At 44.4% G+C, this 15075-nt stretch overlaps 1 protein-coding gene across 1 annotated transcript in view; it reads right to left on the reverse strand.

The window, feature by feature from the left end:
* Positions 1-12606: 12606 nt before the first annotated feature.
* Tmem202 (transmembrane protein 202) overlaps positions 12607-15075 on the reverse strand; it is an 8313-nt gene continuing 5844 nt past the window's right edge. The window contains 4 exon segments of the mRNA XM_055622081.1: positions 12607-12719; positions 12751-12804; positions 13392-13523; positions 13854-14003. Coding sequence (XP_055478056.1) covers positions 12607-12719; positions 12751-12804; positions 13392-13523; positions 13854-14003 — 449 coding nt within the window.

Here is a 15075-nt window from a genome sequence, read left to right on the forward strand (position 1 = left end):
CAGCAAGTACAGGCCCACGAACTTGCTAGTGTAGTTCCCATGGAGAGGCTGCCCTTTCTCCCTCCAGGTCCAGTACAAGCACAAGAAAGCAATATTTTTTAATTCTTATTTTATGCATATAGATGTTTTGCCTGTATGTAGGTCCATGCACAAGAAGGTGGAAAGTGAGAAGCAAGTTCACAAAGTTGCTCTCTGACCTCTACACACTTACCGTGACACACCCATGCCTACACGAATACAATGCACACTAATATTAATACATTTTATGTATAATTTTTTTTATTTTTCGAGACAGGGTCTCTCTGTGTAGCCCTGGCTTTCCTGGAACTTAGATCTAAGTGTCAGACCCCTGGGACTGGAGTTACAAATGGCTATGAGCTCCCAAATGGGTGCTAGGAACCAAACCTGAGTCCTCTGCACAAACAGCAAGTGCTCTAATCACTGAGCCATCACGCCAGCCCTCATCACTCTTTCTTTGTTTTTCGAAACAGGGTTTCTCTGTGTAGCCTTGGCTGCCCTGGACTCACTTTGTAGACCAGGCTGGCCTTGAACCCACAGAGATCTTCCTGCCTCTGCCTTCCTGAGGGCTGGAATTATAGATGTGTGACACCTCACACAGCTAAAATTTTTTTAAAACTTGATAAACAATGACCACATGGCCTGAGTTTTGGGGTCCTTGGGTATATCACTACAATGTCACTCAAATGGCTGTTGGCTTACCTATACAGTCTACAAAGTCCTTGCTGGTTTTGTTTGTTTTGTTTTGTTTGCTTGATGGTTATTGAGAATAAAACCTGGGCCCTAGTACAAACAAAACAAGCGTTCTCCTGCTGAGCCACATGCCCCCATCCCTGTGCCAAGTCCCACTGCAGAGAAGCGACTGTGGAAGCTTTGCCGTCTCCATCACAGGGAGATCCAGGCATTTACACTAGCGTACACCTAACAATATGTAACGGATCACCAAGAAAAATTTGTTCTCTAGACACACGCAAAGTCTGCAAGAGGAGGCCATTAAGACACAAATGAGAAGGAAGCAGGAGGAAAAAGTTTTGGAAAGGAAATGTAACTCGGGCTTTGGAAAGCTACTGGAAGAACTACAGGAATTCCAAACTCGGTCTAGCCATCAGGGCAAAGCAGCGTTACATGTAATTGCCATGTGGCGTCAAGGCTATCCATTCCAACACTTTCCCACATGGACCCTAGTCTGTGGGGCAGTGAGGTCTGCTTTACTGAAAGGCCCTAAAGAGTCGGAACCTCAGATCCCACCTAGAACTGATGGAATCAGAATTTTGCTTGTTAACAAACAAAAGCTGAATTTAGAAACCTAACCCAGTAGCATATACTGTAAAACAAAGAGAGGCATCTGTTGGTAGGGGGTTATCTAGGAGCAAGGCCCTAGAGTCAGTCTCCACTACAAAATAATAAAAAGACTGACAAGCACAGGGCTGCTGAGCACTGGCTGCTCTTGCAGAGGACCTGGGTTCAGCTCCCAGCAGCCCAGCGGCAGCTGACAGGCATCTCTAACCAGTTCCAGGGAGTCGGATGCTCTCTTTGGGCGTCCCCTGGCACCAGGAACACACTTGGTGCACAGACACATGTACAGGCAAATGCATATATCAAACAAATTGATAGACACAGCATTTGCAAGGGTGTGGAGCAGCTGAAACTCATACATTTCTACCGAGAGCATGAAAGAAAAAAGCTTGGGGTACTTCAAGGTATCTTTCTGTCCTGAAAGCATTGGTTTCAAAAAATATTAAAAACTTTTATATTAATTTAATGTGCATGAGTGTTTTGCCTCATGCATGTGTGTATGTGTGCCATTTGTATGCGTGGTGCCCGTGGACATCAGAGGAGGGTGGTGGAGCTTCTGAACTTGGAATTGGAGATGATTATACACTGCAGTGTAGGTGCTGGGACCTGAACCCAGGTCCTCTGAGAGAACCAGTGCTCTTAACCACTGAGCCAACTCCAGTCCAAGATTTGTTTCTTAAATGTTTCTCTAGGAGAACTGAGCATTTATGTCCACAAAAGAGTTTCACAAGAATGTTCAGAGCAAGTTTATCCATAATGGCTGAAGGTGAAAATAATCTAAATGATCAATGAAGAGTCTGCGGCGTATTTGTATAACTGAATAACTAATCAGTAGAGAAAAGGGGGGATAAAGTGTTGTACACACAGAAATATGCATGAGGCTCATGGACATTTAGCCAAAAACCAGACACAAAGGAGTATTACATACATACATGTATATGTATGTGTCCTGAAACAGGGTCTCATGTAGCACAGGTTGACCTCAAACTCGCTATGTATCTGAGGACAACCTAAGGATTAAGCTTCTGATTCCCCTGCCTCCACCAGGTGCCGGAACTGCAGGTGGGTTCTACCACCCCTGGTGTTATGCAGGGTGGGGCATCAAACGCTAGGCTTTTGACACGCTAGGCAAACACTCCTCCACCCGATTTACACCCCAGCTCTCTATGTATTGATGAGTCCACCTATGTAAATATTTAAAACAACAAAAACTGATGTTCATTCTCACCACCTCAGCACCCCCTAAACCCTTGTCCTTGTCTGTGGGAGCCAGCTCTTGCCATCTTGCCAGCTCCGTCTTAGGACACTCTTGTCTGTGCGCTGGAGAATGGCCCAGGCTCTTCCTTGTCAATTCGGTTCTTTGTCCTGCTGGCCAAATTCCACTCTTCAAACCTTAGACTAAATACCTCCTCTGTGGAATCCTCCCTCACACTATGGTTCAGCTTGTCCTGCACTCACAGCGTTCCGTGCCTTTCCTCCCGTCATTTAGCACAACGGTAAGTAATGAATTGTTTGCGATAGAGTTGGCCTCAGCTACTAAATCATAAGCTCCAGAAAACAGGGCATAAATCTATCTTATTTGAGATCCGTTTTAGATACTCAAGCGGTATTTGTTAAAATAAATGAAAGTGAAGAAGTTCAAAAGATAAGTCTGGGGCAATTGATTCTCTGACTCTGCCTCTCTCTGTCTCTGTCTGTGTGTCTCTCTGTGTCTGTCTGTCTGTCTGTCTCTCTCTCTCTCTCTCTCTCTCTCTGTGTGTGTGTGTAGTTCAGGCTAGCCTGGAGCTTTCCATGTAATCTAGAATGGCTTTAAACTCTCATTCTTGTTCATTCTGAGTGTTGGAATTACAAATGTGTTACTACTCTTTCTGAGTAGTAACCCTGATATTTGTGTGTATGTATGAATGTGTGCCTGTATGCACATGTATGAACGTGTGTAGCTGTATGAAGGTGTGTATATGTGTATTCATGCATGTGTGTATGTGTACGCATGCATGTTATGTATGATTATGTGTATGTATATGTGTGTGTGTGTGTGTGTGTGTGTGTACATGTACACACCATGTATAAATGGAGACATTTACTGCAATGGTGCAAAGAGGAAGTAGTCCATCCTCCTCAGGCTTCCTTGACTTTGGCTGGCAGAATTTCCTCTGGTTGCTGGAGAAGAAATTTACCCCTTTTTCTGGTTCATCTTTTTTTCCCTCCATTATATCATGGTATGATTTGTAGGTTGAATGTTCCCCAAAGGCTGTAGGTCAAATGATTGGCCCCCAAGGGAACAATATTGGAAAAAGCAATTTGTGGGAGGGTTATCGGAAGGGTCTTATCAAAATAAATTACAGGGCTGTGGAGATGGCTCAGCTGTTGAGAGGCTGCTGTTGGCGAGGACCTGGTTCAGTTCCCAGCACACGAGGGGAAACTCGCAACTGTCTGAAACGCTGCTTTCAAGGGGAACCCTCTGTCTTCCTTCTGGCCTCTGTTACGTCTGTACACGCGTGTGCACCTAACCACAATGCAGTTATACACATAGCATAAAAACAAACAAATCCTAAGAAAAAAGAAACTGAGCAAATTGTGGTGGTGCACGCCTTTAGTGCCAGCACCCAAGGGCAGACTTGTTCTCTCAACATGGCGTGCCGCCAGTGCCACCATCTCCAGAAGCCAAATGAGCGCCTCTTCTGCTCGATCTTAGATGGAGAGCCGCCATAACTGATCCAATAGAACTCTTCTCACTGGGCAGTGGTGGGACACGCCCTTAGTTCCAGCACTCTAGAGGCAGAGGCAGAGGCAGGCAGATCTTCGAGTTCAAGGCCAGCCTGGTCTACAGAGTGAGTTCCAGGACAGCCAAGGATGCAGAGAAACCCTGTCTCCAAAAATAAAAACAAAAACTTTTCTCTTTATCAGTCATTCTCCCTATGGTGTTCCATTGTACAAACACAAAACTCATTAATACATGTTATTCTTAGTTGCTGAACCTAACGCTCCAAATGATGTCAGTATTTTCCCATTCATTTTCTTCTACTTTGTCTCAAGATCCTAGGATTGAACACAATAAGGAAAGGAGGAGTGTTAGGAGCAAGAATCAGTATATGTGGAAGAGAACAGGGTGTCCCCATACTGGGGAGGCAGACATAGGAGGATTCCTGGAGTGCTCTAGCTATCTAGTCTTGCCAAGTCCGTAAACTCCAGATTTAGAGAAAAATCTGGTCTCAAAAATGGTGGTGGAAGCCGGGTATGGTGCTACACACCTGTAATGGAAGCGCTCCAGGAGGCAGAGGCAGGTGTATCACTGTGAGTTCAAGGCCAGCCTGGTCTACAAAGTGAGCCCAGGACAGCAAGGGCTACACAGAGAAACTCTGTCTCCAAAAAAAAAATTTTCTTTCAAATATACACTTTATCTTTTAACATTTCAAACCCAGAGAAAAAGTGAACAGGCACTATTCTAGGCTGCATATTTTCAGCTATCAGCATCTTGGCCTATTTGCTTTCTGAGCCTCCACATATATATTTCTTTTTCTTTTTGCCAAACCATCAGAAAGTACACAGCATGACAGTTCACCCCCAGACATTTCCACCTGCCTCCTAAGCAGCAGGATATTCCCCTCCATACCCACATTGTTGCTAATTTGGAGGGAAACACCACCTTAATACAACTACCAACAACTCTCACTCGTCAAAAGAATGTTTAAACACCTTCGCGAAGTTCGGGATCAAAGCATTCCTTCCATCTGCCTGCTGCAAGTGTTTCCAGTCTCCAGTGTGAACACTCTATTGTCTCCCTCTGCTCTTCACAGTGCGATGCCCTTGAATACTCTGGACCAGTTATCTTCTAGGATGCCCACACCCTGCTTTTGTGTGACTCTTTCTCTTGCGAGCCAGGTCAGACGGCGCAAAGTGGAACAACCCAGTGCTGACGCGCACCCCCCCACTGTGACGCTTGTGGATATTTCCATTGCGAAGGTGCATTTCCCCCTTGCAGCTAACAAACATTTGGGAGGGGCCGGCGCTGACGTGATATTCTGTTTCTGAAGAACTTGCCACTGGCCTGAATTGTACTGGTGATAAAATAAGGATTTGAAATTTTTCTCCGACTTTTTATGTTCTTTTCACACACATACACATACACACACACACACACACACACACACACACACACACACACGCTCACGCACATGCGCACGCACACACCAGAAAGGAGCATTCTTTAGGGCCTTTGTGAGCTACCTGATGTGCGTTCTGGGATCTGAACTCTGGTCCTCTGGAGAGCAGTAAGTGCTCTTAACTCCTCCATCTCTTCAGTCCCACTACCTGACTTTTTAAAGACACAAGCCTCAATGTGCTGTCTGGGCTTATCTCAAATTCCAGGACTCAAGTGATTCCCCAGTTTCTGCCCAGTGAGTTCTAGGTCTACTGCTGGGCCAGATGACCCTGTCAAGGTCCTTAGTTCTTTCTTTCTTTCTTTCTGTAATTTGTTTAATTTTGTTTTGTTTGCATTAGTGTGAAGGTGTCAGATTCCTTGGAATTAGAATTACAGAGAGTTGTGAGCTGCCATGTAGGTGCTGGGAACTGAACCCTGGTCCTTTGGAAGAGCATGCAGTGCTTTAAAACACTGAGCCATCTCTCCAGCCCCAAAGTTTTCTTAACTTCTTTCCTTCCTTCCTTCCTTCCTTCCTTCCTTCCTTCCTTCCTTCCTTCCTTCCTTCCTTCCTTCCTTCCTTCCTTTCTTCCTTCCAGGGTGTCTTTCAAGACAGGGTTTCTCTGTGTAGTTGTTCTGGAACTCGCTCTGTAGACCAGGCTGACCTCAAATTCTCAGAGGTCTGCCTGTTTCTGCCTCCCAAGTGCCGGGATTAAAGGAGTGTGCCACATTTTTCCTTTTTGATCCTGCTGTTTATTTAAGTTTTCTTCTCTTTTCCCTTCAGTTATACTTGTTTGTAACTTGTCTTTGCTAACATTAATTAATCAATTTTATGTCTGCAGATGCTTTGTCTGCTTCTATGTCTATCCACCATATGTGTGCCTGGCACTAGAAGAGGCCAGAAGACAAGATCGGAGTCCCTAGAACTGGAGTTCACACAGTTACGCATCTCTGTGTGGATGCTACAAACCAAACCTGGGTCTTCTCAAAGAGCAGTCAAAGTTCTTAACCACGGACAGTCTGTCCAGGTGCTCTAGTTTGATTTTATTTCATTTTCATCTAAAGAAATTAGATTCTGGTTGTGAAAGTAATCATGAATTCGGCAGGACCGTTTGTCACCTAGGAGAAAGCCGCTAGCATGCCAGCAAAGGATTATCTAGATTAGGTTAATTTACCGGGAAGATCCTCCCTAGGTACAGATGCACCATTTCCTGGGCTTAGGTCCTGGACTGCATTTTAAAAAATGAGAAAGGAAGCTGAATGGGAGCCACTGTTCCCTTACTCCTGACTGTGGATACAATGTGATGCCAGCTGCTTCTAACTCCTGTCTTGACTTCTCCACCAGGACAGGCCTTACCCGCAGACTATAAACCAAAATAAATCCTGCCTTAAGTTGCCTTTGTCAGGCTATTTTTAACATGGCAACAGAAAAAGTAACTAATTCAAAAGATATTTGAACATATTTTTTCATATTTAAAAAAAATGAGATAATTATTTTGCAGGCTTGAAAATTGAATGCATCACTCATTTATTTTAATCAATATCTTTTCTGATAAATATTTTTAGGGTTTCATTTAATTTTTGTGTGGTGTTGGAGCCCCAACCCAGACCTCTATCATAGCAGACAACACTGAGCTATAACCTTAGGGGGTTGATTTTCTAAATTATTTCATTCTTGATTAATTCCAAATAGTTTATCATTCCCATTGTGACATCTTTTATCTACTTTTTAAAAGTTCTTAAAATGAAGAGGTTCTTAAAAATCATTCAGTTAACTGAATTTAAGCTTAATTTTGCTGTAATTAGGATAAAGTGACAGCGTGGGGATAACGTCTTTGTACGCTGATTGTCTCCGTATTATTCAAATGCTGACTTCTGTGCAGGGGCAGCTCTGAGCCAGGCTGGACTTTGGCGTTGTCATTTTTATGAAGCATCCCCTGTCTCAACGTCTTGTAGACATTGTTGTCCATCACCTTCTGGTTGGTTTTAATGAAAAGATGGTGGCCAATAACCTGAGCAAGATTATGACGTGGGGCTTCTGGGTGGGTGGGTGGGTGTCCCAGCTGGGGGTGTGAGAGAGAGAGAGGGAGGACATGCAGTAAGAAGGAGCAGCCAGGGCAAGACTGAGCTGCCAGGTCAAAGGGCCACATGGCTGCGAAGTAGGCCAGGCCGTTATTGTTGGTTAGAACAGATCAGACTCTGCCCAGCTTAGTGCTCTAAGCTAATAATAAATAAATCTTCATGTCATTATTTGAAAGCTAGGGCAGGCATGGGGAAAAACTTGCATTTTACAAGATGGTGGTTAGGATTTCTTGAAACTATCAGAGTTTTGTAAATGTTCTAGATATTTGAAAATAAAATCTTCCTCTCTGTCTCTCTCTCTACCTCCTCCCACCTCAGTCTCCTGAGTCCTGGGATTGTAAAGTATGGAGCACTAAGCCTGCCTATTTTCTGTTCTAATTAGTGTGTTTTCTAGGTTATTTTCTATGTTCTCGTTTCATTTGTGTTGCAATGATAAAATACTCTGGCAAAAAGCACCTTAAGAGAGAGGGCTTATTTTAGCTTTATTCCATATAACTGTCCATCAGAGCACAAAAAAACAACATGGTGGAACCTTAAAACAGCTGGTCCTATCACGTTTGTAATTAGCAGGAGAGGGAAGCAGTGAGTGCATACACGTTCACGTGCTTGCTTGACCTTGCTCAGCTCATTTTCTCCACTCTTGATTGCTTAGGGAATGGCGGCACCAACAGCGGACTTGGTCTTCCCACATCTCTTAACTTAGGACAGTCTCCTAAGGATACGCCCATAAACCAGTGTATAAAATCCCTCCTCGAAACTCTCTTGTCAGGTAATTCTAGATAGTACCCAGCTGACAAGTAGAGCTAGCAGTCAACTGTGGGGCACGGGTGTGCCAGCCTCGCCACGCCTGCACAGACTATGTAGGTGCTCGCTCAGATCTTGTTCGCATGGAAACCGTTTTACCAGCTGAGCCATCACACAAGGCCTGATTTTTTTTAAGTCTGAGACATAGTCCTACGTAGTCCAGTACCCTCCAACTTGCTATGTAGTAGAAGATAATCTTAAATTCTTCATCTTCCTGCGTTAGCTTCCTGAGTGCTGAGATTACAGACATGAGCCACCATGCCTAGAATTCCACTGAATCTTTATTCCAGTGCCTACTTTTTAAATGTTTATGATTTCAATTAGTTCTTTTTTATTAAACTTATTTTTATTTTGTTTCTATTTCTCTTTCATAGGCTTGCTCTTTTTTGTTCCTGTTATAATTTAGTCTAAAGTTTTTGTCATGTGTACCCCCTAAATTAAGTCAGTAGAATGAATTAATAGTCTATTGTTGACTATTAGGTTTTTGCAAACATTTGCTTGGAATTCCTATATACATGCAATTAAAAAATTATTTAGCTGGGTGTGGTGGTACACACCTATAATCCCAGCACTCTGGAAGGCAGAGGTAGGCGGATTGCTGTGAGGTCAGAGCCAGCCTGGTCTACAAAGTGAGTCCAGGACAGCCAGGGCTACACAGAGAAACCCTGTCTCAAACACACACACACACACACACACACACACACACCAAAAGTGTTGCTCTTGCAGAAGACCTGAGTTCAGTTCTCAGCAACCACGTCAGCGTCAGATAATTGACAACTACCTGTGATGCCAGGAGGAGTTGATGCTCCTGGCCACTGGGGGAACCTGCACTCAGGACAGATACACACACTAATAAAAGTAAATCTTGAAAAGTAAAGGTCTATGATTGCCTGAAAATACTGGCATCTTCTAGAACATACAAGATATGGAAAAATTTTCAACTTGGTCCGAAAGAAACATATGGACTCATGCTGAAGAAGAGCTTTTGTCCATCTTGCTCAGTAAAACATAATTGACGTAAAAGGAATGAAAGAGATCACAGGCCTGTCAAGAATCTGATGGAATCTACTAGTTGATTTTCTCTTGTGATAAAACATCATGACCAAGACAACTTATGAAAGAAAGTGTTCATATGGGCTTATGGTCCTAAAAGGGCTGCCATCCATGATGCTAGGGCAGAAACCATGGTGGCTGAAACAGAAATCTGAGAGCTCATATCTGGAACCACCAGCATGAAGCAGAGGGAGGAAACTGGAAGGGGCAGAGGCTGTTTTACTCTCCCAGCCCACCCCCAGGCGTATATTTCCTCCAACAAGGTCACACATCTTAAAATGCCCCAAACAGTGCCACCAAATTTTCAAGTGCCCAAGACTATGAGAGACATTTCTCACACAAACCACCGCAGAGTCCATGATCTTCTCCGCAGAGAAACACATAGACATATGTCCTAGAGAATTTCAGTGAGTTTGTGAATGCCTGATTAAAATTTTCTCCTTGCCTGGAGCTAAGAATCAGTTTTTCTATCTCAAGATCCAGCTACGCCACTCCCAGGCATACCTCCAAAAGATGCTCTACCTACCACAAGGGCACTTGCTCAACTGCGCTCACAGCAGCTCTATTCATAATAACCAGAAACTGGAAACAACCTGGATGTCCCTCAACCAAAGAAGGAATAAAGAAACTGTGGCACATTTACATGAGGAATTCTACTCAGTTATTAAAAACAAGGACATCATGAAATTTGCAGGCAAATGGGTGGGACTAGAACATATCATTCTGAATGAGGCAACCCAGACCCACTTATAAGCGGTCATTAGCCATGTAGTACAGGATAACTGTGCTGCAGTCCACAGACCCAAAGAAGCTAAGTAACAAGGAGGGCCCAAGAGAGGATGCCTGAATCTCACTCAGAAGGAGAAGGAAATGGACATCTGAAGTAGATGGAGGGAGGAAACTGGGTGGGAGAGGGGTGGGGAGAACTGGGGTGAGGATTGGGGGGGAAAGGGAGGGGGAGGCTGGAGGAAGGAATGGAAATGGGGGGTCATCTCTGTGACAGGGAAGGCTCCTGGGAGCCTATGGGGTGACCCTTGCTGAGACTCCTAGCAGCGGGGTATATGAAGCCGGAAGTCACCACCTCCCGTAGTCAGGTCGGATTTCCAGTGGAGAAAGGGGGGGACACCAACCCACCCACAAAACCTTCCACCCAAAATTTGTCCTGAGATTCAAGGAATGAATCTCTGCTTGAAGATGGACCAAGTTTTAGACCCACCCCATGCGAAAGAGCCAACCCGATACTATTAATGGTAACTCTGCTATGCTTGCAGACAGGAGCCCGGCATAGCTGTCTTCTAAGAGGCTTCATTCAGCAGCTGATGGAAACAGATGCAGAGACCCACAGCCAAACAAGAGGCAGAGCTCAGAGTCCTGTGGAAGAGTGGGAGGAAGGATTAAGGGAACCGGAGGGGTCAAGGATAGCTCAAGACCTACAGAGTCAACTCACCTGGGCCCATGGAGCTCACAGAGACGGAAGCACCAGCCACGAGCCCGTGTGGGCTGGACCCAGGCCCCTGCACACATGTAGCAGATGTGTGGCCTGGTCATCATGTGGGTCCCTAACAATTGGAGCAGGAACTATCTCTGGCTCTGCTGCCTGCCTTTGGTCCCTTTCGCCTACGTGGGCTGCCTTGTCTGGCCTCAGTGGGAAAGGATGCACTTAGTCCTCTGAGGCTTGATGTGTTAAGGTGAGTTGGCACCCCTGGCAGGCCTCCCCTTCTGAGAAGGGGAAGGGGAATGGGAGAAGAGGGATGTGAGGGTTGGACTGTGAGGAGAAGGAGGGAGCTGCTAACAGGCTGTAGAGTGAATAAATTAATTAATTAATGGAAAAAAAAGAATCTTTTTTTTTTTTTTTTTACATAACCGACTTTAAAGTTGCAGTCCATCACCACCACCCCAGGCGAGACAAGGTTTCTCTGTGTATCCCTGACTATCCGGGGTTCACTCTGCAGCCCCGGATGCGCAATGGCAGTTTTGTTTGTTTGTTTGTTTGTTTGTTTGCTTGTTCTGAGACAGGGTTTCTCTATTTAACAGCCCTGGCTGTCCTCGAACTTGCTTTGTAGACCAGGCTGGCCTCGAACTCGCAGAGATCAGCCTGCCTTTGCCTTTCTGAGTGCTGTGATTAAAGGCTTGAATCACCACTGCCTGGCCAGGCAATAGCAGTTTAAGTATCAATTCTCGTAGAAGCTGGAACCTCCATGGGTTCCCCAGAATCTACCCAGTACCCCAGCTTTTAGGGTACTGCGTGTTTACTACTGTGTTGATTCCAATCCATACCCACCAATGATTGCCCAGCCATCCTCATTCCACACCCACCAATGATTGCCCAGCCGTCCTCATTCCACACCCACCAATGATTGCCCAGCCGTCCTCATTCCGAGAGCACCCAAAGCTGTAGCAGTAAAGATAATCCCGTTGACCTTCTACATCCAGGACCGCTTGAGTTCACGAGATCCCCCAGTGCCTGAAACGCCCCCTGTTCCATATAGTGTATTTAATGCTAGCTTTTTTCATTTATGGCCCCCAATTCTATTATTATTATTATTGTTGTTGTTGTTGTTGTTATCTTTAAAAATATCTCAGTGAGGACTCTGGCAATTAGAAAGTACTTGCTCCTTTTCTAGAGGACCGGAGTTTAGCTCTCAGGACTCGTGTCAGACAGCTCACAACTGCCTACAACTCAAGTTTCAGGCAATCCTGTGCTCTCTTCCAATCTCTGTTGGCACTCACACACAAGTGGCACACAAAGAGACACATACACGTAAGTGAATATCAAAACAAACCTTTTACAAAAAATAAAATGTATTTTCTAAGTGAATTTTTATTACCTTATCTTTTATTTTCAAGACTAATTTGTGTGTGTGTGTGTGTGTGTGTGTGTGTGTGTGTGTAAGTACCAGAAGAGGATACTGGATGCCCTCCATCTCCTCACCTCCACCTATTCTTTAAGGAGGCTTGTTATGTGGGTGCTGAGATTCAAATTCTGAAACCCATGACTGTGCTGCTGGCTCTGTTAACTGCTGAGCCATTTCTTCAGCCCTTCATTACTTTCTCTAAAAGTGTCTTATATGTTTTGGGTACAATACACACAAAAGACATTTCATTAGCTTTAATGCTACTGTGGATATGATATCAGAAGGTTTCTTTGAATTTGCACAATCATTTCTCACTCAACTCACCCTCTCTGTTTTTACGACAGCAAGATTTGGCCTTTCCTAGTCCCATCCCAGTCTCGTACTTGGTGATTTTCCTCTCTCACACGTGCTTGTTTTCTCTCTCCCACTGAGGAGCTGCATCTCAGGACTTGATTTTTTGGCTGTGGCAGGCACTGGACTTCTGCTGTGGAATCTCGCTGACACACAGATCAATAAAATGATATTGGAAACTTAGGTAGCTGAGAAAAGACATGATCCCTAGAGGAGGAAAAAGACAGAGATGTGGTTTACAAACTTTTTTTTTTTTTAAGATGGGGTTTCTTGGCTGTTCTGGACTTACTTTGTAGGACTAGGCTGACCTCGAACTCACAGAGATCCACCAGCTTCTCTCTCCTTGAGTGCGGGGACTAACGGCGTGTACCACCTCGCCCAGATGACAGATGGTCTTCATCTTTTGAAAGCTTTGTTCATCCTTTTACACTCAGTCTTAAAGGACCTCTTTTCAGCACAGTCTTCCCAGCACCCCTCCCCCTCCCCCAGTCATTTTACTCTTCATTGTCTGTGCTGCATTAGACTATGCTAGTCTTGTTACAATAAAGCTTGAATCTCCTAGATTTCAATAATGGTGCTATGGGTTTCTGGGGACCCGTAAGCAGCCTCACCTCGTTTTGTGAGAGAACAAGATACTGATTCTGAGCTGTTGATTGTCAGATCTATGCCCACTGCCACACTGCCTCTCCACATGAAAACCTGCCATGTATCTTAGTTCTTCTCCATTCTACCTCCTGTTACATAAGTGATTTCCTGTTTCCTCCTTCTAAGCGCAGAGCAGGGGACTGACTCACTGACACAGAGGTATAAGAAGTCCCCGCAGTAATTTAGATAATAGGCCCACAGGAACTCCAACTCCATGGCACTCTTTGTGTGCCATTCAACCTGGGCCACAAGCAGGCTGAGGAAGAGGACCAGGCAGACAGCTGAGACCAGAAGAAAAGATGTCACAGTCTATCCATGTCTTCCATCCACCTTGGCTGCTACCCCCAGCTCTTATTTCATTTGCAGGGATTGTATTCATGGCAAAGATCAAAGGATTTAAAATCTGGGGATTAGCCAAGATATGAGAAAGAAGAGGTCTTCAGCCTAAATAAGACAGTTGAGGCATGTTCTGTGCAATGAGATAGGGCAGGGAGCTGGCCGCTGGTGTGAAGTTGAAGAGAAATAAAGGATAGGAAAGACCATGAAAGCCCCCAGAGACACTCAGTTCCCTTGGCTATTTTCTCTTGGTGAATTACCTTTCCAATCTCTACCTGAGCAGAAGCTGAGCATGGACACCTTCAGATCCAGCTCAGAGGACATGATTCTTCCTGGAGGGCAACAAGATCTAAGGAGCAAGCCAAAGCTGTCAAGCATGCAGAGGGCAGAGATGGTGAAGAAGGCCCTGGAATGTTGGAGATTACCTGCAAGGGGAAGATGAAAGGCCTGGTTCATCCAGTAACAGATGTCCTTGAGGAAAACAGGAGAGCCAGGCATAGTGGCACACCCCTGTCATCCCAGCATTTGGGAGATGGCAACAAGAGAACTAGGGAGTTCCAGACCAGCCTGGACTACACAGTGAGGTCCAGGCTAGCCTGGGCTATTTGAGACCCTGTCACAAACAAACAAATGTGTAAATAAAGCTAGATAAAGACTTATATGAAGGAAATAGGACAAAAGAAGATGAAATGGAGTTTGTCATGTAGTGTCATGGACACTAAAAAGATCCTCTTTGCTAAATTCTCATTGTCAATTAAAATAACTTCCTCATCCCTTCTGGGACAGGGTTTCACTAAGCAGACGAGGCTGGCCTCGAATTCCTGATCCTCCTATGTCTCTGCTGGAATTACAGGTTCACTACAAAACCTGGCTATACAGATTTTCTTTACTGTGAAGACAAAGCTTTTGTTGGTAAATTAAGGACAATACATAAATATCTGTCATGTTAATTAGCTTATAAAAGGAGTGACAGCCGTCACAGACCAGCTTAAGACATTTTGCTTCTATTTCTAGTTCTAAATGCAATATACGTTCAATCTAAATACTGCAATGAGCACTAAGTATAATGAAACAAGAAGAAAATCAGTCATATTCTCACTGGTTAGAAGTATCCATCATTAGCATTTTATTTCATCATTTTACCTTATTTTGTTGTTGTTATTGTTTGAGACCCAGGCTAGCCTCAAACTTGCTATGGAACTGAGGACTTTTAACTCTTGATCCTTTCGCCTCCACTTCCTAAGTGTGCATCACCGTGCCTGGGGCTTTCTTCCTTCCTTCCTTCCTTCCTTCCTTCCTTCCTTCCTTTCTTTCTTTCTTTCTTTCTTTCTTTCTTTCTTTCTTTCCCTTCCTTCCTTTCCTCTTTCTTTTTTCTTTCCTTCTTTCTTTCTTTCTTTTCTTTCTTTCCTTCTTTCTCTTCCTTCCTTCCTTTCTTTCCTCTTTCTTTCTTTCTTTCTTTCTTTCTCTTTCTTTCTTTCTTTCCTCTTTCTTTCTTTC

The sequence above is a fragment of the Psammomys obesus genome, unplaced genomic scaffold, assembly GCF_907164565.1.
Source record: "Psammomys obesus unplaced genomic scaffold, mPsaObe1.curated_primary_1811, whole genome shotgun sequence".
Classification (NCBI taxonomy): domain Eukaryota; kingdom Metazoa; phylum Chordata; class Mammalia; order Rodentia; family Muridae; genus Psammomys; species Psammomys obesus.